We start from the raw sequence: 26,977 nt of genomic DNA, 5'->3' as shown, positions 1-26,977 counted from the left end.
ATGTTCGGATCAGATTTCTGCCCTACAGATTTAGAAAGAAGCGGTAGTGAACAAAATACATAATTATTTTATTCATGTAATGTTTAATTCACCTGGCACTTATGTCTTCCAAGGATTGTGACCCAGATGAAAATTAGTCACTCATTTGAACAGTTTTTTATATTCTTCCCCACCCTAGTTGTGTGTGGTACATTAAAAATTTAAATGTTTTGGAGATAACATATTGAAATATGTTGATCTGAAAGTATGCCTGACAATTTATATTTCCTCTGTTCCACCAGTACAGATACTAGCTTGACACAGTAGTTCAATATGAAGTTTCATATTGAATCTAACAGAACATATTAGAATCAATAATAATATTGACATATCAGAATCAGCATTTTTTAAAAGATTTATTTATTTTAGAGCATGCACACACGAGTGGGGGAAGGGGCAGAGGAAGAGGGAGAGAGATTTCTCAAGTAGACTCCCCACTGAGCATGGAGCCTGATGCAGGGCTCGATCCCAGGACCCTGAGATCATGACCTGAGCCAAAATTAAGAGTCGGATGCTTAATAGACTGAGCAACCCAGGTGCTCCTGTTAATGTGAAACTTCTCATAAAATTTGTTTAGTGCTCATTTCTATGTCCTTCTTAGTAGTTATTACCCAGCTGAAGTTATACTTTGTTCTGATACATTTTAATTCTGTAGACATACAAAAACCAGTTTCTCTTGCCCATGTTTCCAGAGTTTTCATGAAAGTGCCTTTGAATGTGAATTAGGTCCCCTTCCTGTGTATTTCCATTATGCACAGGGACCCTTGGGCTTTCCTCATTAATGGCCCTGCCCATTTAGTGTTGAAATTGCAGTTTCTTTTCATTACTTTCATATTTGTGTCTTCAGCGTCCAGAACAGAACCTGGAATATTGTAGGTATCATGGAAGTATTTGTGAACCAGTACATATTTGAATGAATGACATACCTTTGATTTTCAGTAAATGGCATCCTTTTGATTTTAGTAATTATCTTTTTTTAGGTGTTAACATTTTGTACACTCTTATTTGCCATGAATCAGAAGAATATGTTTCACTCTGAGAAAGCACATCAGTTTTTTATTTTTTAAATAATACAGCAGATTAGGTCATTTTTTAGGAGGTAATGAGAAACACAGCTTTAATGATTCATTTTGGTAGTCTAATTTACCCATTGATCTAGTCTTTATTTAGGTACAGACTATATAGGAGAAACCTGTGTACTTATTCTTTGTCTTTCTGCTTGCCTCCGTAAAGCATAAGATTATGTAGGTTTTAATACCATGGAATTATGTAATTAATAACTTCAGGAATCCACATATGACTTTTTTTTTTTAAAGATTTTATTTTATTTGACAGGTAGAGACACAGAGAGGGAACACAAGCAGGGGGAGTGGGAGAGGGAGAAGCAGGCCTCTCGCCCAGCAGAGAGCCCGATGCGGGGCTCGATCCCAGGACCCTGAGATCACGACCTGAGCCGAAGGCAGACGCTTAACGACTGAGCCACCCAGGCGCCCCCACATATGACTTACTTATTAAGACTTAAGATTGGGGCACCTGGGTGGCTCAGTCATTAAGCGTCTGCCTTCGGCTCAGGTCATGTTCCCAGTATCCTGGGATTGAGCCCCTCATCAGGTTCCCAGCTCGGCGGGAAGCCTGCTTCTCCCTCTCCCACTCCCCCTGCTTGTGTTCCCACTCTCGCTGTCACTCTCTGTCAAATAAATTAAAAAAAAAAAAAAAAACAAGAATATGATTAGCATACCAAAAATGGTTTATATGATCTTGCTAGAATGATGAGTCTCGAATCATAATATGGATATAGTGAAAATAGTCCATAATCTCTCTAAGCTCTCTGTAACTTTTTTTCCTGAATAGACTCTTAGATCCTCAGACAAACACTGAAATAGCAAACTACCCTATCTACAAAATCCTGTTCTGTGTCAGAGGGCATGATGGAACTCCTGAGAGTGACTGTTTTGCTTTCACTGAAAGTCATTACAATGCAGAGCTCTTCAGAATACATGTCTTCCGGTGCGAAATACAAGAAGCTGTAAGTCCTTACCAGAAAAGTGTCTGCAAATGAAACTTCACCTGTACCCTCACTGTGTTGAAGTTAATTGCGGTATTTATTATGGTCACTTAATAAGCCAAATGAAATTCGTTGCTGTTTTATTCATCCCAGCCTGATGGGCTGAAATATAAAGAAACTAGAAGTTTGGGTAACCAGAACCTTGTTGCTAAGAGTGTCAGAGACTAGGACTGCTTCTTGATGGTAGGCATCTTGGTTTCAGGAGTGACACATTTCCAAACTGTTCTTTTAAAGCTAATCTTGTAGGATTTTTTTTTTATTTATAATATATTCAGAATGTTTTTAACAATTTTGGAAATTATTTTTCAGTTGGATTTCTTGTGTTTATAACCATTTCTTTTTTAAAGCCCCTTCTCTGGCCATTTTTAGTGTTGCTTGCTTTCTAGGCCTAACAAATTATTTACCAAAAGAAATCCATGGGGGAAAGATGAATTATCCCCCACCCCCAACACACACACACAAAATAGGTAACCTTCAGCCTTAATAAAGGTTATTTTGTTTTTTCTGGTAACAGCCCATTTTCTAACTTGTCTGTTGTAGGTAAGCCGGATACTTTACAGTTTTGCCACTGCCTTCCGCCGTTCCGCCAAGCAGACCCCACTTTCAGCAACTGCTGCACCCCAAACTCCTGACAGTGACATCTTTACCTTCTCTGTGTCTTTAGAAATAAAAGAAGATGATGGTAAAGGTTATTTTAGGTAGGGTATTTTATTCTGCCTTTTTTTTTTTTTTCAAGTTTGTATTAACATGCTGTATCTGTGGTTCAAGGGAAACTCTGGGTCAGATTATATAACTTTCATGTATAAAATGATTGCTTTTATAGGTAGTTTTTTTATATTGTAAATGATAAAAGGAAATAGGCAAATTTGCAGAGGAAAGATTTTTTTATTTAAATTTTTAAAAATTTTAATTTCAGTATAATTAACATGCAGTGTTATATTAGTTTCAGGTACGTAATACAGTGCTCGCTTCGGCAGCACATATACTAAAAATAGGTACATAATACAGAGATTTAAAAACTATACTCAGCACTCATCACAATAAGTGGTTTCTTAAAACCCATCACCAGTTTACCCATCCCACTCACCTCCCTCCCTCTGGTAACTATCAGTTTGTTCTGTATAGTTAAGAGTCTGATATTTGGGTTGTCTCTTTTTACCTTTGTTCCTTTTGTTTCTTAAATTCCATGTGTAAGTGAAATCATATGGTATTTGTGTTTCTCTAATTATGGAAGCAGCCCAAGTGTCCATCAATAGATGAATGGATAAAGAAGACGTGATACATATAATGGAATATTGTTCAGCCATAAAAAAGAATGAAATCTTGCCATTTGCAAAAGCATGGATGAGGTTATAATGCTAAGTGAAATCAGAAAAAAGCTGATTTCTTTTCATTTTTTGTCTTTTTTATGGCTGAGTAATATTCCATGGTATGCATTTTTGTGTATACACACACACCCCACATCTTTATCCATTCATCTACTGATGGGCACTTTGGGCTGCTTTCCTGATTGGGCTATTTAAATAATGCTTCAGTAGACATAGGGGTGCATATATCTTTTGGAATTAGTGTTTGTATATTCTTTGGGTAAATACCCAGTAGGGAAATTACTGGATCATAAGATAGTTCTGTTTTCCACAGTGGCTGCACCAGTTTGCTTTACCCCCAGTAGTGCACCAGGGTTCCGTTTTCTCCATATCCTCACCAACACTTGTTATTTCTTGTCTTTTTTGATACTAGCCATTTTGACAGGTGTGAGGTGGTATCTTATTGTGGTTTTGATTTGCATTTCCCCAATGATGAGTGATGTTGAGCATCTATCTTTTCATGTGTCTGTTGGCCATCTGTATGTCATCTTTGAAGAAATGTCTTTTCATATTTTCTGTCCTCTTTTAAATTGGATTATTTGTTTTTTGGGTGTTGAATTGTATAAGTTCTTTTTTTTTTTAAGATTTTATTTATTTATTTGTCAGAGCAAGCACACAAGCAGGGGCAGCAACAGGCAGAGGGAGAAGCAGGCCCCCCACTGAGGAGGGAGCCCGATGCGGGACTCGATCCCAGGACCCTGGGATCATGACCTGAGCCGAAGGCAGGTGCTTAACTGACTGAGCCACCCAGGTGTCCTGTATAATTTCTTTATATACTTTGGATACAAACCCTTTATTGGATGTATCATTTGCAGATATCTTCTCCAGTTCAGAAGGTTGGCTTTTAGTTTTGTTGATTGTTTCCTTTACTGTGCAGAAGCTTTTTATTTTGATGTAGTCACAATAGTTTATTTTTGCTTTTGCTTCCCTTGCCTTAGGGGACATATCTAGAAAAATGTTGCTGTGACCAGTGTCAGAGAAGTTACTACCTGTGCTCTCCTCTAGGATTTTTATGGTTTCAGATCTCACATTTAGGTCTTTAATCCATTTTGAGTTTATTTTTGTGTATGGTGTAAGAAGGTGGTCCAGTTTCATTGTTTTGAATATTCCTGTCCGGTTTTCCCAACACCATTTGTTGAAGAGATGGTCTTTTTCCCATTGTATATTCATTACTCCTTGTCTAAGATTAATTGACCATATAATTGTGGGTTTATTTCTGGGCTCTCTATTCTTTTCCATTGATCTATGTGTCTGTTTTTGTGCCAGTACCATACTGTTTTGCTTACAACAGCTTTGTCATACATTTTGAAATCTGTGATTTGATACCTTCACTTTTGTTCTCCTTTTTCAAGATTTCTTTGGCTAATTCAGAGTTTTTTATGATGCCGTACAAATTTTAGGATTATTTGTTGTAGTTCTGTGAAAAATGCTGTTGGTATTTTGATAGAGATTGCATTAAATCTGTAGATTGCTTTGGGTAATATGGACATGTTCTCCCAATCCATGAGCATGGAATATCTTTCTGTTTGTGTTATCTTCAGAGCATAGGTCTTTCACTGTTTTGGTATTTTACTGTTTTTGGTGCAGTTGTAAATGGCACTGTTTTCTTAATTTCTCTCTTCAAGAGGCAAGATTTGAAGAATTTTAAAGCTATTAAAAAATTCTTTCGGTGGGGAAATATGTCACGTTACTTTGTTCTTCTAGACTCAAAGTAACTGGCCGACTGCTGTTATGAAATATGACAGAAGCTAAGCCTGCTGGATTTGTAGCTGGTTAATTTGTTTTAATAATCTAAAGATCTTAAGGCTGTTGACATCAGGTTTTCCATTATAGTTTATCTGAACACATTGGGGATGAGGAGAAATGAGGTCTGTGTCTGAAGTCTTAACCTTGCATGTATGGTCAGAAATGATTGGTTTGGGCTTTTAAGTAAAATGGTACTTTTTTTGAGTAGTGGAAAGAACCCTAGAATAGAAATAAAGACTTAGATTTAGTTAATTATTGCTGCTATTAACACTGTGAACTTTTCCAAGTTTCTTTATCTCCTGGCAGTAGTTCCCTTACTTAGAAAATAAGCTGGCTAGACTCTAAAGTGCTTTCTAACTTTAAAATACTACGGTCACGAGATGATTGTTTTGTTTTGTTTTGTTTTTAACCCATATCACACATTCGGTGCTTCTTGGATCATAATTGACAGTTGCATATTCAAAGTCTCTTTCCTTCATGACTACCTCATAAAATGGGTAAAATAAAATAGCATTAAAATGTGAGTGATTTCTACTATTTTGCTTTCAAATTAGAAAGCACAATGATGACTGGTTTATTTATTTGAACAACTGAGAACTCTTGGTCTCCCTGCAAAAATTTTTGGAATTCTCATGCCATCTGGTGGCCGATTTCATTTACAATGCAGCTTCAACTTTGATTTGTGCACTGAAGTATTAGACACTGTATCTGTGCCCTCTCATCAGCTGTATTTCTGTTCTCACAGCAACTCTTGGGATGTGCTGCTTCCCACAGTATGTATGCCTGCCCCAGGAAGTGGAAATTATAATCTATAAAGTTTGTAACAATTTTTTTCCTTTTTAAGGAACAAAAGTTTCTTTAAACTGCATTTTTCCCCTTTAGTAAAGAAATTTATGTAGATCCCATTTATAAATTTCAATTACAAATAGGAACGGTGTCTAAGATCTCTCAGAAGCACTAGAACTAGTTCTCTTGCTTTTGGACTCAGGCATGTTCAAGTAGAGTGGTCGTAATCACAATCATCCCTGTTCTGTTCACCCTCATACCAAGGAAATGCTATACAGAAAATCCCTAGATTGTCATTTGCTCTTCACATTTGTCAGGGCTTTGTTCTTTTTTTGTTACATGGTTTTATTGAATTTGTAGTTTATAGTACAAAATAGTGTTTTGTAGCCTTATTATAGTGATGAACTTATTGAAAAGTAAGCCTCTTTTTATCAGATTTGAACTGGCCAAATGCAGTTGTTTTTTCCAGTGATTCTGTAATATGTCCAGGAATTTATTTGCAGAAACATCATTGAGGTACTTAAAGAATTATCAAGATGGATGTTCCCCCTTAATACTGTTTATAATAACAAAATTAAAAAGTGGAAATTAAATGTTCACCAGAATAATTAAAATATGATGCATTTCACAATATATACAAATGTCAAAGCATTGTTATTCACCTCAAATTAATATAATGTATGTTCGTTATATTTCACTAAGAACATAATACAGTGATATACCATATGACTTAACACCTATCCAAAAAATACAGGTATATGTAAGTAACCATAGCACAAGATAGATTTACTCTAACATAAATACAAAGTATTGTGACAAGAATTAATGCTCTTCTTTTCATCCTTGGAAAAGTATAATTCTTATATTATTAATGTTAGAAACCTACTTTCAATTTAGCCGTTAGGAAGATGGAGCGTTTTCATTTATACCATTCAAAGCACTTTTTTGTTTTATTTATTCTACCATATAACCCTATTAGGTATGCTGGGTATTTCATACTTTCCTTGTTTTATAGGTAAAGAAGCCCAGGGATGTTAAGCCTGGATCTCACTATTGTAATTTATATAGTAGGAAGTCAATGTAGAATTATTGGGGTGGATCTATTCAATGATACGATGACAAGACTAGAAATAAAATCTAAAATCTAAACTCCCTGACAGCAGTGAAGTGAACTTCACTCTTTACAGTCTCCACTCTGCTTCCTGTTAATGTGGCTTTTCCTTGTACTTCATCATTAGGACACCAGAGACAACTTTATATCTGTTGTTGTTTTAAATACTGCTAAGAGATGGGATTATATTTATTTCTGTGTCAGCATCTGCTGAACATAAAGACTAGTGTATCTGTTATCAGTTGAAAATTGAGATCTGTCTATATCCCTATAGGTGAAAATTCTGTCAGTCATAAATATTGAAGTTTGGTATGCAGAAGTTTTTCTTTGTACATGTTTGTCATTTCCAGACTCCTTTGCTAAGATTCTTTGGTTTTCTTTTCTTTTCTTTTTTTTTTTAAGATTTTATTTTAAAGTAATCTCTATACCCAACATGGGGCTTGAACTTATAACCGTGAGGTCAAGAGTCACATGCTCCGCTGACTGAGCCAGCAAGGCACCCCGATTCTTTGATTTTCTTATCTTAGTTTGATAATAGAGTGTTTTTAAATTGGTTACTCTATAATGACAGATGGTCTTCAAACTAATTTTATTTAAAAAAAACACAACAAAAAACACAACTAATTTAATTTTTCAGAGCCACTTTTTCGTTTGAGTAGGTACCTAGAACTCTCACGTAGCCTTTTATAGTATCTTTTAATGGTTCTGCTACCATTTTTTTATAGTTGTACACTACGAAGACATAATTTGTATCTGCTGCATATTGGCTGATTGCCATTGGCAGATGTTTGCTTTTGAGAACAAAGGAGCCAGAGAAAGTGGTGTGTGGGAGAGTAGGGGATTATTTTGGTAAACTCTAATTTTAAGAATATTTTCAACTTTTTTCTTAAGGTGATGTTTAACTATATCATTAGTATTATTTTTATAGTTATTGCACAGGTGAATAATAAGGTTATCACTGCTTAAGGGAAACATTAAGCAACAGCTTACTGTTGGCCTTAATTTTCCTTATCTCTATTATTTTTTGAAGGTACCTTGTTTTGGAATTCAAAGGATGTTTAAGTATTTTTTCTTTATTACATATTTAAACAAGGCAATAAATATTTGTAAAAAAAATGACTAAATTGAAAGGAAAGAAAACTAATGTTTTTTTCAGTGCCTACGTGCTAGATGCCATGCTAAGTCAGATATCTAAATTTCACAACAGAAAATTAAATTAAAGCCACATTTTAGGGAGCATATGAGTTTTTTCTAGCTCTTACAATTGTTTAGTGGATTACATACAGTAATGATAATATTTTCACATCAAGAGGTAGATGATGATTTTTAAATTTCTGTGATGACTTGAAAACCAGGCATACAAAAGAATCCTAGATTCAAGAGAGGTTGTTCTAGTATATGTCACAAGAAAATACCTTGCAAAATTAATGAAACATGTTGTTCTACAGTGCAGTTCCTAAAGAGAAGGACAGACAGTGCTTTAAACTTCGCCAAGGAACGGATAAGAAGATTGTCATCTATGTGCAACAAACAACTAATAAAGAACTGGCCATTGAAAGGTAAACATTTTTAGTAAATTCAGCTTAAATATAAATTCTGGTTTTTATCCAGTGGAGTAACCATATACTATATTCAAAAATATATTTGCAAAAATTTTGTTCTCTGGGGAATTCTTTTTGTTATTGAAGTGAGTACTTCGTTCACTTTGAATTAGCTCCCATAAATCGTCAGCTAATATGCTGACTTCAGCTATGTGATAATAAAAGACAAGAGAATTGGTTTCTGTAAGTAAAAGAAGTAAGGTTATTTGGGCAATGCTAATTTATTGATAATTTTAATGTGTCCTTTATCCATCAATAAGAATTTTAAATGACCTAGTTTAAATGTCTTTTTTGTGTTATCTTTCTTCCAAATTTATGCCTGTTCTTTCTTTGCAGGTGTTTTGGTCTTCTCCTTAGCCCAGGAAAAGATGTACGAAATAGTGACATGCACTTGTTAGATTTGGTAAGGATTGCTTTTCTTTTTAAGGTTATACACTATTTCCTTGATAAAGGTTTCACTTTATCTCACTTGAATCTGATGGTAAAGCACTTTTGTGAAGGTGTTCTTGTGAGCTGTAATAGCAATAAACAAAGATAAAGAATTTCCTTATTTCTGACTTAATATTTACTAGTCTGACCTTAGATCTATTTAGTCTCAGCCTCGGTTTCTTCACCGTATAATGGTGAATAATCCTTATTTATAATTTAAAGTTGAAGTTGGAATCAAAGAGAAAGTTCGTGAGGGAAGTGTTTACAAACTATCATGAGTTTTTTAAAAGTAGGTGGTATTAGTATTGTTGCTATTTGAAAATCTTTATTTTCAAAACTAAAATTTATGTGATAATTATGCACTTGACAGAAGAATTCAGCATAGATTCAGGTGATACATTTCTCTAAATTTGCAGAATTTGATATGATTTATAAGCATTTACTTTATAATTTTTCAGGAGCAATTGCATAAATAATTGGCACATCTTTAATTTTAACTGCAGTCGTCTCATTCACATATATTTCTGCTTTTTAAAAAATATCTGACCCTCTTTCATATTTTTACATTTTTATGACTCCTGTTTTTTAAAGGCAGCAAAATGGGAACTAGCTGTTGTTCCTTTATTTGGCATTAATGTTTGTTTTTACTATTTTCTTTAGGAATCTATGGGCAAAAGTTCAGATGGAAAGTCCTATGTTATCACTGGGAGCTGGAATCCAAAATCTCTGCCTTTTCAAGTTGTAAATGAAGAAACTCCTAAAGGTGATGCAGATTATTGATATCATGAACAGAAATTTTAGTCCCAAAAAGATATCCAAACCTTAGGACCACTTATTTGACAAATATCAGTGTTTTTTAATTCTGGTGAAACCAAAGAACTTGTATAGGTCTTTGAATTTATTATTAAATTTGACCTATAAACAAAGTATCATTTTTCCCCACTTATTTTTCCACTTCCCTGCTTCCTTTTTCTATTCATGTACTTATTTATATACAGAATTCTAAATTTTATTTTTATGGAGAGAGAATATATGTACATATGGTTAAAAATTAAAAGGATATAGAGGGGAAAGTAAAAATTGACCATAGTCCTCAGGGCCCCACCCCAAGAGGACCATTGTGATCAGTTTCTTATGTAGCTTTTCAGATATTTTGTGCAGAAACCACCTTTTTCAAGTTATTTCCTACTCTTCCTGAATGCCATTTAGTGGCTGTATAATATTCTATCCTGAAAATGTAACATTATTTGCTTAACTAGTGCCTCCTGTTGAGCATTTATTTTTTTCCCCTTCATTTTTACTCATAGCACTATAGATAAATGGGTAAGTTAACCAAGATTTTAAAAGTTGAGAATTCCCAGTGTTGGTGAGAGTGGCATGAAGAGGCCGTATGCCACTTTTGCAGATCAGTCTGACAGACATTTCATAAACTTTTATGTAATGCTGTCACTAATTCCAAGGAGTCTACCCAAGCAAAGAATTCTCAGTACAGAAAAAGGGTTTTCAAAACAGCAATTTATCTGATTATTCTAGATTTTGATTTAATTAATGGATTACCTTAAGCTATCTTGAAAGTTTGTGAGAAAAGTAATTTTACATTAATTATATGAGCAAAGATATTTCCATTTTTTTATTTGCTTCTCCCCCCCTCTCTTTCTAGATAAAGTGCTGTTTATGACCACAGCTGTTGATTTGGTAATAACAGAAGTACAGGAGCCTGTTCGATTTCTCATAGAGACAAAAGTCCGTGTTTGCTCACCTAATGAAAGATTATTCTGGCCCTTCAGCAAACGTAGTACTACTGAAAATTTCTTTTTGAAACTAAAACAGGTACTACGCTTTTCTATAAATATGGGAGGGAGGTATAGATAAGAAAGGAGAAACTATTTTTGAGGCTGATATATCATCAAGCTATCACTTAACATCTTTAAACAGTCATGTGTATTTTAAACATATTAAGAGGAAAATTTGTCTTTTATTTTTACCCATGTATTTATCATTTTTCTTGCTCTTCATTTCTTCTCAAGAACCAGGTACCTGTCTAATCTTACTTGCCTTCAATCTGAAGAACTTACTTTAACATTTCTTTTAGTGTCGATCTACTAAAGTCATTAACTCTTAGACTTCTTTATCTGAAAATGTTTTTATTTCACCCTCATTCCAGTGGGATATTTTCACTGGCTGTAGGATTCTGGGTTGACATTTTTTTTCTTCTAGCACTTAGAGATGTTCTCTCACAGTTGCCTGGCTCTCATTGTTTCCCATGTGAAGTCAGCATGCATTTATTGATACTGTTTCTCTGTATGGAATGAGTCATTGTTTCCTGGCTGCTTTTAAAATTATTTTTTATCTTTGGTTTTCAGACATTTAAATATGATGTGTCTTAGGCATGTGATTTTTTGTCTTCCTTGTGATTTGCTGATCCTCTTGAATTTTTTTTTTTTTATTAATTTGACACAGAGAGAGAGGGAGGGAGGGGGCATACAAGCAGGAGAAACCGGAGAGGGAGAAGCAGGCTCCCCCCTGAGCAGGGAGCCTGATGCGGGGCTGGATCCCAGGACCCTGGGATCATGACCTGAGCCGAAGGCAGATGCTTAACCTACTGAGCCACCCAGGCGCCCCTGAGCTTCTGGAATTTTTAAGTTTTGTTAAAATATTTGTTTTGTTTTGACCAATTTTGAGGAAAATCTGGTTTATTATTCCTTTCAACCTTTTTTCCTGCCCCATCTCTCTTTTCTCTCATAGGATTCCAGTTATATATATTTTAGTCCTTTTGATATTATCCTGCAGATCTCTAAGGCTCTGTTTCTAATTAAATAATTTTTTTTCCGTTTTTTCTTCAGGTGGGATATCATTTAACTGTCTTTTGACATGTCTTAAAGCTGGCTTGCCCCTCTGTTTTATCATCCCCAATTTTCTGTTAAGTCCATTCAATGAATTTTTTTTTAATTTCAGATTTTGTATTTTTTATTTCTAGAATGTCCATTTGATTCTTTTTTTATAGTTTATTATGAGATTTCCTTTGTTCTTTCAAGAAGATTTTCTCTTACGTCCTTGAGCATAATTATAATATTGCTACTTTAAAAATCCTTAACTGCTAATTCTAATGTCTGGTGAGTCACATTTTCCTGTTTCTTTGTCTAGCAATTTTGGATTGTATGTTAGACATTTTTAATAATAGATTATTATAGCCTATTATGTTATGGTTTCTTCTGAGTATCAGTTTAAAAAAAAAAACTGTCAGTTAATTTGGTCAAAGTCAAATTCCATACTCTATTTTACCTGTGGTGGGCAGCAGAGGAAATCTGTTTCCTTTTTGCTTTTCTTGGCCTCAGATGCCCCACTACTTTTCCTTTTTTTTTGCTTTCCTTTGTATCAAAACTTCTTGAAAAAAAAAAAGTCCATAGTGACCTAAATTGCTAAATCTAGTGGTCAGTCTGAGTCTTCATAGTCCTTGGCCTTTGAGCAGTATATAATACGGATGATCACACCCCTCTTCCTTATCCCTCTTTCACTTAGCCTTTAGGACATCTCACATTTACCTCACCCCCACCAATCCCTAGAATGCTCTCCTTACCTGTCTTTACTGTCTCAGTTCATGGACATCTTCTCCTAATTGTTGCTGAGGCCAAGAATTTTACTTTCATTTTTCACACCCCATATCCAGTCAGTCAGGAAATTCTATTTACTTTCAAAATCTATCTAGACTCTGGCTGCTTCTTACAACTTAGATTACACTAACCTTATATGAATTGTCACCTTTACCTGAGCTACTGTAGTAGCCTCTTCACATCTCCCTCTTTCTTTTTTTGCCCTCCTTCATATATTCTCAACACAGCAGCCTAAGATCAAATCAGATCACTTTTCTGCTCATAACTCTTTAAACCTATTCTACTCTGTAAAAGCCAGAGTCCTTTCAGTGGCTCCTAAGACCCCATGTGGTCTACTGCCTGTTATACCATGAACGAATTTCTCTCTGACCGCTCTTCTTCCTTGCTGCTTCTGCTCTAGCCGTGCTCTCAGGGCCTTCGCTATTAACAGTTTCTTCTGCCTTAAATGCTCTTCCCATTTCCCACTTGCTATTATTCATCTCTTTCAGGTCCTCATCTTCTTCAAATCTGTGCTCATATTGACGTCTTCATAATGCCTGACTGCCACACGTAACACTGCAGTTTGTCTGCTCTTAACTTCCAGGATACCATATATGCTTATATATATTATATACTATATACATAATATACTTAATTTTATTTTGCTTATTATCTATTTTCCCCGTTAGAAACCTCTACTAGGGCAGTAGAGGTTCCTGATCCGCCTTGTTCACTGATTTATCCCAAGCATCTAAAACATAGTAGTTCTTTATAAATAGTTGTTGAATTGATTTTATTGACATGTAATTTCAGTCTTGAGGTTTACAAAATTATGATGTTGCTTGTGGATTTACTTGAGTATACTTTCTGATAGCAATAAATATTTTAGTTCCAGTGTATCCAAGTTAGGCCTTTTGGTTATGGTTAGAAAAAGGTGGCAAACAGAACAGGAATAGAGATTTCTCTTCAGTGTTGTCTTAGGAGACAGAAAGTAAACCTGGGCCCCAGCACTGTTCTCCCAGCTCTTCACTGTGGCAGCAGAAAAGCATTAGCATAGGGTTATCAACTAGAAGTTGGCTTTGGAATCAGAGTATATGGATGTTACCACTGACTAGCAAGTACCTTCCAACTCTGTGAGCCTGTTTACTCAGCTGTAAAATGGCAGTGATTGAATCTTCCTCACAGTATTATTTGTTACTGAGAAACTATATAACACATTTGGCATGTAGTATGTTCTTCATATATTTTACCTATTATTGAGACGGACTGTGGAACCTTAGTGGGGCAGAGAAAGAATAAAAAATAGTAAGTCATTGAGATGCCTGAGTGGCTCAGTCATTTGGGCATCCGACTCTTGATCTCAGCTTGGGTCTTGATCTTAGGGTCGTGAGTTGGGGTCTCCATGCTGGGCGTGGAGCCTAAAGTAAAAAAAAAAATACTAAGTTATGAAATCAAAACAACATTGATTATTATTAGTGGATCAGTCCCAGAAGAACACTTCAGAAAGAAAACCAATTTACAGGTATTATTTTAAAAATTTAAGGAGTAGGGATGATTCTTGAGTGTCTAGAGTAAGAGATGATAAATGGAAATTCTATAATAATTTTAGAACAAATTTATATGTAGGAAAACATTCTCTTTAGAGTTCTGTCTCTTTAATCTTAGTGAACATAAATAAGATTCCTCTGATCTTGCTTTTCCTTTTAGGTCTTATACAACCTTATATTCAAAGACTGCATGAGTTTACAGGAATATTACTTATGTGGTTTGGTCTAATATAGTGTATCTAAGTAGGCTAATAAATGACTTAGGCAGAGTAAAGTAGCCAGAAACACATATACCTGAGACTTAGCCCAGTAGACTACTCTAGAATCTCTGTGAAGGTTACAAGCTAAACATAGGCCAAGTTGTCAATATTTTCTTTGCAAAAAGCAGAAGTTTATATGTGGAAGCTAGGGAGGAGAGCAGGGAATTCCTGAGAATAATCTTTCATTTTTTTTCTTATTTGGGTAAGTCTTATTTTGGGGGGGAGGAGTTTTGTGAGGGGTAGGGAATGGGAAAGAAGAGAGAGAGTGTGAAGAATTTGAGCAACTTGTCACTGTCTTAGTGCACTTAGAGCACTATTAATCTCATTTCTTGTAACATAATAAACTAAGTTTATTCCCTCCTTTACATTCATGGCATTAAAAAGTAGTAGCTACAGTGGTTGAGAGCCTACTGTGGCCATTACTGTATGAGCTACCTTGACTTTTTCTGTCTTATATAATTTTTATAGTGAACCAATGAGGATAGTATTTTCATTTTTATAGATCCAGAGATGTAAAATCGGTTTTATGGAATGTTGTGTGAACAAGATGCATACCTGAGCTTTCTAAGCATTCTCAGTCAGGATTCTTTCCATAGAAACATCCTCCCTTTGTCTGTCTTTCTGTAAGAGTATTTTTAGGATTTACTTAAATTAAGGAGAATTTAAAATTTTAACCCTTTTGCAGTTCTCATCAGACTGAAAAGGGAACAGTGGTGCAGACCAAATTTTTAAAATATATAGCGTATAGTTTCTGTTGTTGTCAGTATGGGAAAATAATTATAGAAAAATTTTTAATACGTGTTTGAAAATTGATTTCTTCCTATCACTAAAATTACCTGATGACTCAGTAACTCCTCTTAAGCATGGAAGCCTTCCCAACTGTGAGTATTATTATATTAAGATGACATCATATTAGAGAAGAAACTTTTAAAATTAGTGGGGAAAGAGGCACCTGGGTGGCTTAGTCGGTTAAAACGTCTGACTCTTGGTCTCAGCTCAGGTCTTGATCTCAGGGTTGTGAGTTTAAGCCCCACATTGGGCTCTGCACTGGGTGTGGAGCCTACTTAAAAAAATAATGGAGAAATAATGATTGTTTTCGTGGATTTAAATATTTAGAATATTGTTTACTAAAAGAGGAAGAAACTGGTTTGAAGACTAGGTTTTCCAACAGTAACATAAAGTGAATTTAAGACCAGCTAAGCATTCTTAAAACTATAGAATTACAGAATTTTATTGCCAAAGAGACTCTAGGTGTCTTAGAATCTTTTATGAAATTATTTTATAAATGAAGCTGATGTCTACAAGACGAAGTATGCGGACAACATCACATAGACAAGTTACTAGTATGACCATATTAGAAACCTGAGCCTCCTATTTCTCTTTGGGGGGTGTGTGTGTGTGCATGCCTGCATACACAGGCATACGCACACATATGCAGTAAACCACTGAACCTCTCAAGGTGAAAAATATGGAAATGCTTTCTCTAATGGAGATCTTCAGCTGCTAAATCAGAGGGCACATGGTATCATGTGGTATTCCGCTATTCCTGGGAAGTGTGATCACTGGGTTAAGGTGGTGACCACTGGATTTCTCCTCTGTAAAAGTAGTTTTTGCATTTAGCAAGTAATATTTGGGGTGGCTCTTTGGCAACTTCCAAATACCCTGTTCCTCAACAATTTTCTAACTAATGGTTTTAGCATCCTTTAGCATTGATGATCCTTCAGTCAGTTGAGTTCATTCACATATTTTCAGTAGTAATTTCACATTACAGGGTTTTCTTTTACATTTATATATGTTTCTAATATTGAATATCTTAAATACAATAACCGCAATATATTTATTTGCTTTATCCTACTTTATCAAAGAATTAAAAAATAACAGTATTGCAGGAAACACCCTTAATACAGATCTTTCTTTTATGGCTCCTAGCAAATTTATAACAAAATCTTTATAAACTTGTAAAATGTTAAGAAAAGTTACTATTATATTTGTTTTTGAAATACAGATTTTAATTACTTAAAATTTCAGTGAGGAGAAACATATTAATACAATTAATCATGGGGTAATTCAGCATTCATTAATAAACTTGTACCATTTCTAAAATATAGATGATGCCACACTGCAATTTGTGTACAACTTACATTGTACAAACTTCTTTTAATTGGAAATAAGACCCATATTTTAATGTCAGTATATAAAAATCAGTATGTAAACATCTAAATGAAAAGGTTTTCAGAATGTTTAGCATATTCTGAACTTTTCTATAGATGCTTAAATTTTGGGAAAAACAATATAACTAATATGTAGGTATAACATAAAAATGGATGTATATAATATGAAATTGAGTCAGTACAGTTTCAAATTCCCATTTGTTGATATTCATTCCAAAAAAGTCAGTATTGCAATTAATAAACTGTTGAGTGAAGTTTAAGATTTTACGGAACTTTTTTCCCCTTTGAACATGTTCCAGTATGATTATAAAATGAGTACTGTGTTCAAAAGTTAATTGGAAAAAAATTTTTTTTCATTATAGTTACGTTACCATTTGACACATAGTGAGGTTCATTTGTTTCCATATTTTCAATTTGAGGACTTTGGGTCTTTTATTTGGTTTAATTTTTTGAATATTTAAAATATATACAGTGGTACAAAAGTCAAGATTATGTAAAAATGTACTCAGAAGTCTTAATTTTCATTCATGTTTCTCCATCCAAACCCATAGGTAACCATTATTAGTGGTTTCTGGGTTATCGTCCCAATGTTTCTTTTTGGGAAAATAATAAAATACTCCTATGTATTTTTAACTCCCCCCACTTTTTAAAAAGATTTATTTATTTGACAGAGAGAGACACAGTGAGAGAGGGAACACAAACAGGGGGAGTGGGAGAGGGAGAAGCAGGCTTCCCACTGAGCATGGAGCCCGATGTGGGGCTTGATCCCAGGACCCTGAGATCTTGACCTGAGCCGAACGCAGACGCTTAATGACTGAGCCACCCAGCACCCCTTTAACTCCCTTTTTTAAATACAAACTAGCCTATGTACTGTCCTGCACCTTGTTTTTTTAACTTACTACATCTTGCAGATCATTCCATATCATTTCATAGAGATCTTCCTCATTCTTAATGGCTACATAGTACTTTGTTGTTTGGATGAATCATGATTTGTGATTTTTTAAGTGTCCTCTATTGATGGATTTTTGGATTTTTTTTAATCATTTGCTATTCCAAATAATGTATATAACTTTGTGCATATGTTTTGATTTAATGAAAGTGCATCTTAGAGTAGATAATTTTGCATATGTAATTTTGTTATATTTGCCAGATTTCCTTTTCTCACTGTTGTAATCATAGAGATGAACAGGATATGAGAGTACCTGTTTCTCCACAGGCTTGTCAAGAGTATGTTATGAAACTTAAGGATCTGATGGTAGTCTTAATTTATCCTTTGGGGAATGAAAACAAGCCTTTTTTCGTATGTTTAAGGGTGACTTGACTTTCCTTTTCTCTGAACTATCCTTCATATCTTTGGCTTTTTGGTTTTGGCCTTTTTCCTTTTAGTTTTTAGAAGCTTTTTCTGTATTTGAGAGATTAACCCTTTGAGATATAAATTGCAAATATTTCTCCTGGTTTGTCACTTGTCTTGTGACTTAAATTATGATGAATCTTTTCAGCTTTTTTTGCCATAATGATTATATTTTTAGGTACTTGAATTTATCAAGGTTTTTCCTTTAAAGCTTCTGGATTTTGAGTCATAATTAGGAATACTTTCCCTACACCCAATAATAAAGAAATTTACACATTTTCTTCTATTACTTATATGGTTTTGTTTTTCTACTTCTAGATCTTACTCATTAGTGTTTTATTCTGGTGTATGGTGTAAAGTATGGGTCTGCTTTAATCTTTTTCCAAATGGCCATCTACTTGTCCCAAAGCCATTCATTGAATAGTCTAACTTTTCCCCCAGTGATTTGAGATGCCACTTTTTATCATATATCACATTTTCTTGTATGTTTGGACTTTATTCGGGCTTTTATGTTCTCTTTCATGGGTTTTTAGATTACTCATGCACCAATATCACACTTTTAATTATGTAGACTTTATAATATGTTTTAATACCTGATAGGGCTACCTTACCTCCCCAGTTCTTTTGTGGATTTTGCCGGATATTCTTATTTTTCATGTAAACTTTAGATTCAACTTCTGTAGCTCTAGGAAAAAATTGGTATTTTTACTAAGGAGAACTGACATCTTTATTATGTTTAGTCATCTAAGAACATGGTATCTTTCCGTTTATTCAAGTCTATGTTTTTCAAGAGTGATTTTTCAAAAGTTTTTTATTACAGAACATTCAAACACACAGAAATAAAAATGATAGTATAATCAACCCCCATGTACTGTTTCCCAGCTTCAACAATGTATATCATTTTTAATAGCTGGCATTCTTATAAGCAGGGTTCAGTTCATGACTATGTTTATCTGACTTCAAAAGGCAGTTTTCGTATGGGCAGTATAACTCGGGGAAGAGTTTCTAGGTGAGCTGCAATGGTTATCACATTTACATAGTCTCTGAGAATTTTTTTTTTTTTAAGTAAAGAGTTATTGATCTTTGAACTCTTTTAGATAGTAATTAACTGTTTCAGACAGTAATTTGTAACATGAAAAAAGGAAATCCTATTCCCTATCAAAGTGTAATACTTAAAAGTTAAACATAATTAAAATTTAGAATGAACATATGTCATAGATTTTTAATTCAATTCATTAAATATTGAGGGAGCCAGTAAGATGGTAAAACTGGCTCTACATATTTGAGGAAATTGAGTCGATATAGTCCTTTTTTAAAAAAAAAATAATGTTAGAACAAGATTGCTAGATCAGAAATAAAACTGGCTAATGTCTTAAAGGTAAGTTTGGGTTATCTTTTCTACTGGACAAATCATTTGCCTATCTATTGGATACAAATCTATAGGTTAATATATAACTTCATAGAGTCTGGGTCTTTAATAGTAAGTAGCTAAGTCAAAATTGTTTATTCATCTAGAAAATTAATCCTTAGGTGGACATGTTAAAACAAAGTTGGCAAACTAGAGTATGTGGGTCAAATCTGGCCTGGCCTTTGTTTTTATAAAGTTTTTTTGGAATATAGCCACACTCACTCACTTAGTGTTTATGGGGGCTTTTGCACCATCGTGGCAGTTGAGTAGTTGTGACAGACTAGTGGCCCACAGAGCCTAAAATATTTACTCTTTGGCCCTTTACAGAAAGGTTTACCGACTCCTATATTAAGCAGCGTTTCAGGATGATATTGAAAGGAAGCACACGTTGCCACTAACTTTGGTCTTCCAGGATTGGGATAATTTTTTTAAGAACCTACATGAACATTCAGATGATAAAATCCACTCTGCCTGATATTTTTGTACCTAATGAGCATTTTAATCCCCCCTTCTCTTTCTGTATTTTTACTTTATGCTTGTACATCTTTCTCATTGGTGTAGCCACATTTCTAGTTGTCTTTCTGTCTTTTCCTATAATTCTGCTTTTTCTTCCTGCTCTGTCTTTCACTCTTTTTCCCCCTTCTTAAACTGGCTGTGATGTGGAATATTAATATATTTAAATTTGGTACTAGAAAAGTTTTATATTCTTGGTCCTTAATTTTTAATTTAGGTGAATTCAAACTGCTATGTGTTTGCCTCAAAATACAAACCAATTTGAGATACAAAATTTTTATGAATTTCATTAATCTCTTTTGCCACTCACCTCTACCCCCCAGCCCCAGTCATAGCTTTCAGTTAAAGAAAAGTTCCCTATACTGCTTTAATTAAGCTAAAGGAGTGGGAAGAGGCGTGGAAATAAAAGGACTCTCTTAGTCCTAAACTGTGTTAGAATATTTTAAAACATTTTTTTCAGGGTGCTTGGGTGGCTCATTGAGTTAAGCATCTGACTCTTGATTTCAGCTCAGGACATGATCTCAGAGTCATGACGAGCCCTACGTCGGGCTCAGCACTGGGTGAGGAGCCTGCTTAAGAGTCTCTCGCTCTCTCTCCCTCTGCCCTTCCCCATCTTCTCTCCCTCTCTAAAAAAATTAAAAAAAAACAAAAACATTTTTACAGGGATAGTTTTTTTTTTTAAGATTTTATTTATTTGATAGCTCACGTGAGAGAGAGCATGAGCAGGGGGAGGGGCAGAGAGAAGCAGACTCCCATCTAGCAGAGAGCCCAAGACAGGGCTTGATCCCAGGACCATGGGATCATGACCTGAGCTGAAGGCAGACACTTAACCACCTGAGCCACCTAGGGGCTCCCCTCATCGATAGTTTCTTAAACTAAACTTAAATAAAACTGCAGAATTAGAGTCCTGCTAGCCTATTTTCCTGTGGATTTTTAAGTCTAAACGTATATTTTTCTATTTAGAAAAGGTTACATTTAGGGGCGCCTGGGTGGCTCAGTTGTTGAGCGTCTACCTTCGACTCAGGTCATAATTCCAGGGTCCTGGGATCAAGCCCCGCGTTGGGCTCCCTGCTTGGCGGGGAGCCCGCTTCTCCCTCTCCCCTGCCCCTGCTTGTGTTCCCTCTCTCATCGTCTCTGTCAAATAAATAAATGATATCTTTAAAAAAGAAAAGGTTACATTTAGTGTAGACATTTCAAAGTAATACCTTTTTATTCTCACATCCTGTATGAAATCAGAAGTGTAGTGCTCAATTAGAAAAATAATTGTACCACTTAGTAAATAATATTTTTTCATCTTCAAGATAAAGCAGAAGGAGAGAAAGAACAATACTGACACTTTATATGAAGTTGTGTGCTTGGAAAGTGAATCAGAGAGAGAGAGGAGGAAAACTACAGCCAGTCCCTCAATTCGCCTGCCACAGTCTGGATCTCAGAGTTCAATGATACCTTCTCCTCCAGAAGATGATGAAGAGGAAGGTAAATTGTAGGGAGAGCTTAATTTCTATTATGGGGTGGTACACCATGCACACCATTATAATTTTATGAGGGAATTGATACTGTGACATAGCATTTGGAATTCTTTCAGTAAATACTTATGAGAATGTACTATATGCAAAGGACCATGGGAGATTCAAAAATGATGAGCACAGGACCTTCTTTAAGATAATTGTAATCAAGTTGGAAAAAAATGAGATTTATAATTAGTGTTTTTTTTAAACAATCCGCATGTGCTAGCTTAGTGTATTAGCACATTTTTAGAGCAAACTTGACATAGCTTCCACCTAAATAAATGTTCCCATTTCAACTGGTTCATTTTACAGGGACAATTTCACTTGCCAAAATGTGGCTTCCACACATGACTCTTTCACAAAATATAAGTATTTAAATATACAAATTTATGTTTATATATTATTGGATTTTCACACTGATAAACATTAGGAATCATCCAGTTCTCTTTTTTCTCCTCTTTTTTTTTTTAATGGTTATATCCATTAACTAATCTGTCAGTCTCTGTTTAAAGCTACTATATAGAAGTGAGAAGTGGAGAGGAGCAGCACAGGAAAAGCAAAAGTTTGGGAAGCATTTTCTAACCTATAATTTTGTACCAGGACTTTTTATAAAGAGGAAAAAAGCTGATTATGATAGAAGGTCATATGAAGCATGTGTCTATGTGAGGTTCACAGAAAGTGTTCTGAAAATTCATAGAGGAGAATCCATTTTTCATTGTGGGGAGATGTGGTAGGACATCATGACAAGTAGTTTTTGAGCTGGGACTTTTAAAGTTTGTTTCTAAAGTAAAATAATATTTTGTTTATATAATCCTCACAAAAATTTTGAAGAACAAGATTTCTATTATCCTTATTTTGCACATAAGGAAATGGTATCTCAGAAAAATGAATTTGCCCAAGGCCACACAACTAGAAATAAGCAAGGAGGATCTTTATCCAGTTCTGAGAGTTAGTCTGAGCTCTCTTTTGTAATCATCTTGGTGCATTTAGTTCATATAAAGCATTTTGAAGTGCAAAGAAAGCACATACATTGTTTTGGGAGAAGTTAGAGATACAATTTAAAGTCTTCCTGCAGAACCAATTAAGTCATGTGTTAAAGCTGGGAAAGTGGAATTGTTCTCACTGTTTGAGACTGCTCTATAGTAGTTTTGAGACTTGTAGTTTACCTTCTAAGTCAACATCTTAAGATGGAAGAGCAAGTAATAAAGAACTCTTCTCCCCTTAAACTCAGCAGTAAAAACAAAACCCCCATAAACTGAGAAAGACACTATTTTTATGAAACCAGAGAATGGTCAAATGCTGAATCTGAATGCTGCAGATCTTAAAGAATATCTACCTGTTACAAAGAAATTTGGGCCCAACTGAAGGATAACATTCGGACTAATGTCTAAATCTAATCTATGGCAGGCATACAGTTTTCAGTGGAATTGAGGAGTTCAGAGGGCCTCTAGTAACAGGTGTTAACTAGGAGAGATAAGGACCAATAGCAGACCATGGGAGAGTTAGGGAACACGAGAACACAAGTTCTGTAAAGGACAAAAGTGTCTTTTTTTGCCCACATTGTTTCCCTAGTGTATAACACAATTCCTGGTGTGTAGTAGATGCTCAGGAGATACTGGTACGATAGGTTACCCCCCCCCCCCCGATCCATTCCCATAGTGAAAGGCTAATGAGAGGACCATGGGGCTGAAGAAAGCTGTGTAGTCTTTCCATCTTTTCATTCTCTAACCTACTATATGGACCAGGGAGACCCATTCTGTTATGTGTTTGCTCCCTAGAAAGAAATGGCTATAGTCCTCTAGTGGAGAGGCTCCTTATCCATAGGACATTTGTGCTCCCAGGGCAGGAAGCCAGCAGGTATAAAGGGGAGGTGTTCAGACTGAAACAGGTTGCCTGCTCCCTCCCCACCCATACCCCTGCTTTAGGTAGGTGGAGTTCTAAACACATATTTCAAACTGCTACTGTCAAGATATGTTGAAAGCATCCAAAAGAGTAAAAGAGAATTTGATAAGACAGGTCTTCCTAATCTCTTTAAAGGAATTGTCATCTCTCTTTAAAGGAATTGTCATCTCTGGTATATTTTAGTACATTTTTTATAGCTGCTATTCCCCAAAGAGTTGTTGTGTTGTATTGATAATTGAATGAGTAGAGAATTGCTTGAAGCTTAGAAAGTAGGGCCAATTCTGGCAAAAGAGCAGAGTTGGGAAAGTTTATCTTCATGCCCTCGAGCCTTTCTCTTTTCCTTATTTATTCTGTCTCCCATTTGTCCCAAAAGAAGTCTCACTTATATTCTGTCTGTGTCTTCCCTATCTCACCATCAAAACCGATGCTAATGTCCAAGCCATTATAATGTAAAGAAGTAGTAAGTGTCATGGATTTCTGAGCTGTTGCTAGTAGAGATGTTCATGATGTAATCATTAAAGGTATAAAGATCCAAACTTTGTTTAGGCAGGTTAAGCCAGAAGACTTAGAAATAGCATTGGTGAGGATACTTGGAAAGAAGTACCGTTGTCCCCTATTAGTGGAAATAAATTGTAGAGCCATTCTGGAAGGCAGTTTGTCAGTAAGCTTCAAAATATCCCAGGAAGTCCACTTCTGGGCATATGTCCAGTGAAAACAAGAGTTATGTTCATCCTGATACTATTTGTAGCAGAAAATTGAAAACTCCCCAAGTGTCCAGTAAAAGAGGATTGATTACGTAAATATCTTAGTCCATGTTTCCTCCTTTCGTTACACTTTTAAATTCCTCTTACAGGCCTTTATCGTTGTCACTTTTTTCACTATCTTAAAATCTTTAAATTCTTATTTGAGTTTACTTAATTACGAGAGTGAAGTTTGAAATGACTCATTTTGGTCTTTTTTAATATTTTTGTGCATTCTGTAATAAATATATGTCATTGTAGAAAATTTAGAGTCCTAAAAACATAAAGGAGGGGGGAAAGAAATCATAACTCCATCACTCAGAGATTGTAATTGTTAATGTCTTAGCATAATTTGCTCCAGACTGTTTTGATCATAATGAAGATTTATTAGCTCCTGATTTTTATTTTATGTGACATTTTGCCAGATTACTAATGTAAACACATATCAATACATAATTACATTATAAACATATATCATAATTTAATCAGCCTCCTATTGCTGCTCTCCTATTGTTGGACACTTAGGTGGTTTGTAATTTTTTTTAACTGTGGTAAACAAGATTGCTATATATTTTCCTGGATAAAGTTGTTTGCTTTGGAAAAGAAAAAAGAACATACCATATTTTGAGTCTTAGAAATGGCTCTTTTCCACAGTTAACATAATGTGGACTCTATGGAAAGCAAAAGAGAAATAAAGAGATCATAGCCAGATCCTTGTACCTAGGATCATTTTTATTTTCTTTGTATTTATATCTGAATGCTAAAAGAGAGAAATAGAACTTACGACTTTATGCTCCCAGTAAAATCTTTCAAATTTGACTGTTATGTTTCCATTCATTCTTCTGGCTGGCATAGCCACTTCTGTTATCCTTTTTTATGTGTTTTATTTATTAAAGATAATGATGAACCTCTCTTGAGTGGATTTGGTGATGTATCCAAAGAATGTGCAGGAAAAATTCTTGAAACATGGGGAGAACTGCTGTCAAAATGGTAAGTTAGAATAGTTCTCCTTTTCCTCTGTAATTCTCATTTTATGGGTAGGATATCTACCCCTAACTACAATATTCAATTTTGGAATTGTTCTATTTTGGAACCCCAAAGTATGGGGTTTGTGTTCTAGAATCTCTATTTTTAGAGATTTATAAGGGTAAGTAGTGAAGATCTGAAATCACCTTTCAGAATATCAGAAACCTAATAAATTCTCATTGCTGCAGAAAATATTAATTCAAACATGGAATGTATGGAGAGAATAAATCAGGCAAGAGCTCCTTTTTATTGACGTGGTTAGGAACCACTGACTGGTTGAGATAATACACAGCAATTAAGACAGTACACAATAATCAGGGAAGTTTGGAAGATGCTCACACAATGCGTAGAGCCACAGTAGAGACCTCAGGTGGGATTTTTTTCCTTATCTGTATTATGTACCTAAAGTGACAGAGCAGAGTGTTATGAACATGCTGTATATTGACTGCTCTAACAATTACTTTTCCTACTGACACTTGTAAAACTCAGGAATTTCTTGTCAAGAGAAATTCTCAGCTCTAGAGATAGCTTGACAACAATATTAAGAAGCACTATCCTATAGACTGTCTAGAAAGGATACACTCTGGTGTATTTCTTAATGAAACCAGAGACACTCTGCTAAGTCGGGTTGGTGAGACATTTATGTAGTTTCCTTTTTCCTCTCTGTAGGATGCCATTATATGCTGCAGAGAAAAAAAGCTTGAAAGTGATCTGAGCACTTCTCTATTTCTGACATGCTGGTTGTTAGGGTTGTCATGTAAGCTCCCCATGGGCCTATTACTTTGGGGTCTAATTTTTCTCAGAAAATTTAACAGTTGAAGCCTTTCACTCTATTCTTAGAAAACTGTGCTTCAGCATTTAAAAATCTTCCATGTCCTTAAGGGATGGGACTACAAATGGGCATACATCTGCTTCTAGCACTCCCACAGTGCTTTACACTTTTGGTGAAACGTGCTCCACATCGGGAAATGTCAAATGTGTACAGGAGGAGAATGCAAACCAAAGCATGGTTTGTCTTTATACAAGTGGTTTTAGTAAATGAACTCTGCAAAAGCCCCTTCACCCCCCCCCCAGGATATAGTCCTCATTTACTTTTGGTACTCCTATAGCAGTCGTGAGACAAACCTGCTGATGCTCTCATCACAATTATATTTTCAGTTCAGTGAATTTGGAGTGTTTGGACTGCTGCTGGCAGGCATTTCATCTGTCTAAAAAGGTTTCTGCTCTAAAATAGAAATGTAATTGAATCTTGACATGGTTACATAATAGTATATTTAAAATCATTGAGATACAGCATTTAGACTCTAGATTTTATTAGATGAACTCACCACCATTTTATACAATTGCTTGGAATTTGTTACCAAATTTTATTGATTCATTCATTCATTTATATTATGTCTTTCTTCCACTTCCTCAAATACATTAACTGAGTCTACATGTTTCTTTACAGTGTTTAAAAATGTTTTCACTGATTTGGGTCCTGTCTTCAGAAATAATAATATAGTTTGTTTCTCTTCTTTAATTCATTTCATCTTTTTTCCCATCATTATTATATATGTTCTGTAGGTAGGAAACATTGCAATATCATGGAATTTTAGAGCCTAGTAAACCTGGCTTCAAATCCTACCTCTCCTACGTCCAAGCTGTATGGTCTTGGGCAAGTCACTTAACTCTTCTGTTTCTTCATTTACAAAATATACAAGTCTTTAAAATTACCATTCAAATTATTGTGAGTTAAAAATAATGGATGTTGTACTAGTAGTAATAGTAGTGAGAATTAATGAATTTACCATATGCCAGGCATTGTGCTAAATTAT

General features: G+C 35.0%; 1 protein-coding gene across 6 annotated transcripts in view; it reads left to right on the top strand.

Annotated features, from left to right (window-relative positions):
- The window catches only part of RABGAP1 (RAB GTPase activating protein 1), a 156,967-nt gene that overhangs the window by 48,085 nt on the left and 81,905 nt on the right, over nt 1-26,977 (top strand). For all 6 annotated transcript variants that reach the window (XR_012382200.1, XM_073905768.1, XM_025888529.2 and 3 more), the window contains 8 exons: nt 1,891-2,065; nt 2,645-2,802; nt 8,563-8,673; nt 9,052-9,118; nt 9,805-9,907; nt 10,805-10,974; nt 21,286-21,460; nt 25,031-25,124. Coding sequence is in view for 5 of the 6 variants with exons in the window: in XM_073905768.1 (XP_073761869.1) it covers nt 1,891-2,065; nt 2,645-2,802; nt 8,563-8,673; nt 9,052-9,118; nt 9,805-9,907; nt 10,805-10,974; nt 21,286-21,460; nt 25,031-25,124 (1,053 nt within the window). In the remaining variant the exon portion in view is untranslated. The remainder of the gene's footprint in view (nt 1-1,890; nt 2,066-2,644; nt 2,803-8,562; nt 8,674-9,051; nt 9,119-9,804; nt 9,908-10,804; nt 10,975-21,285; nt 21,461-25,030; nt 25,125-26,977) is intronic.

Source organism: Callorhinus ursinus, unplaced genomic scaffold (genome assembly GCF_003265705.2).
Source record: "Callorhinus ursinus isolate GAN/ISIS: 27379988/994484 unplaced genomic scaffold, GSC_fseal_2.0 scaffold24, whole genome shotgun sequence".
Lineage (NCBI taxonomy): Eukaryota > Metazoa > Chordata > Mammalia > Carnivora > Otariidae > Callorhinus > Callorhinus ursinus.
The sequence above is the reverse complement of the archived record's forward strand: the minus strand, read 5'-3'. Positions and strand labels throughout refer to the sequence as shown.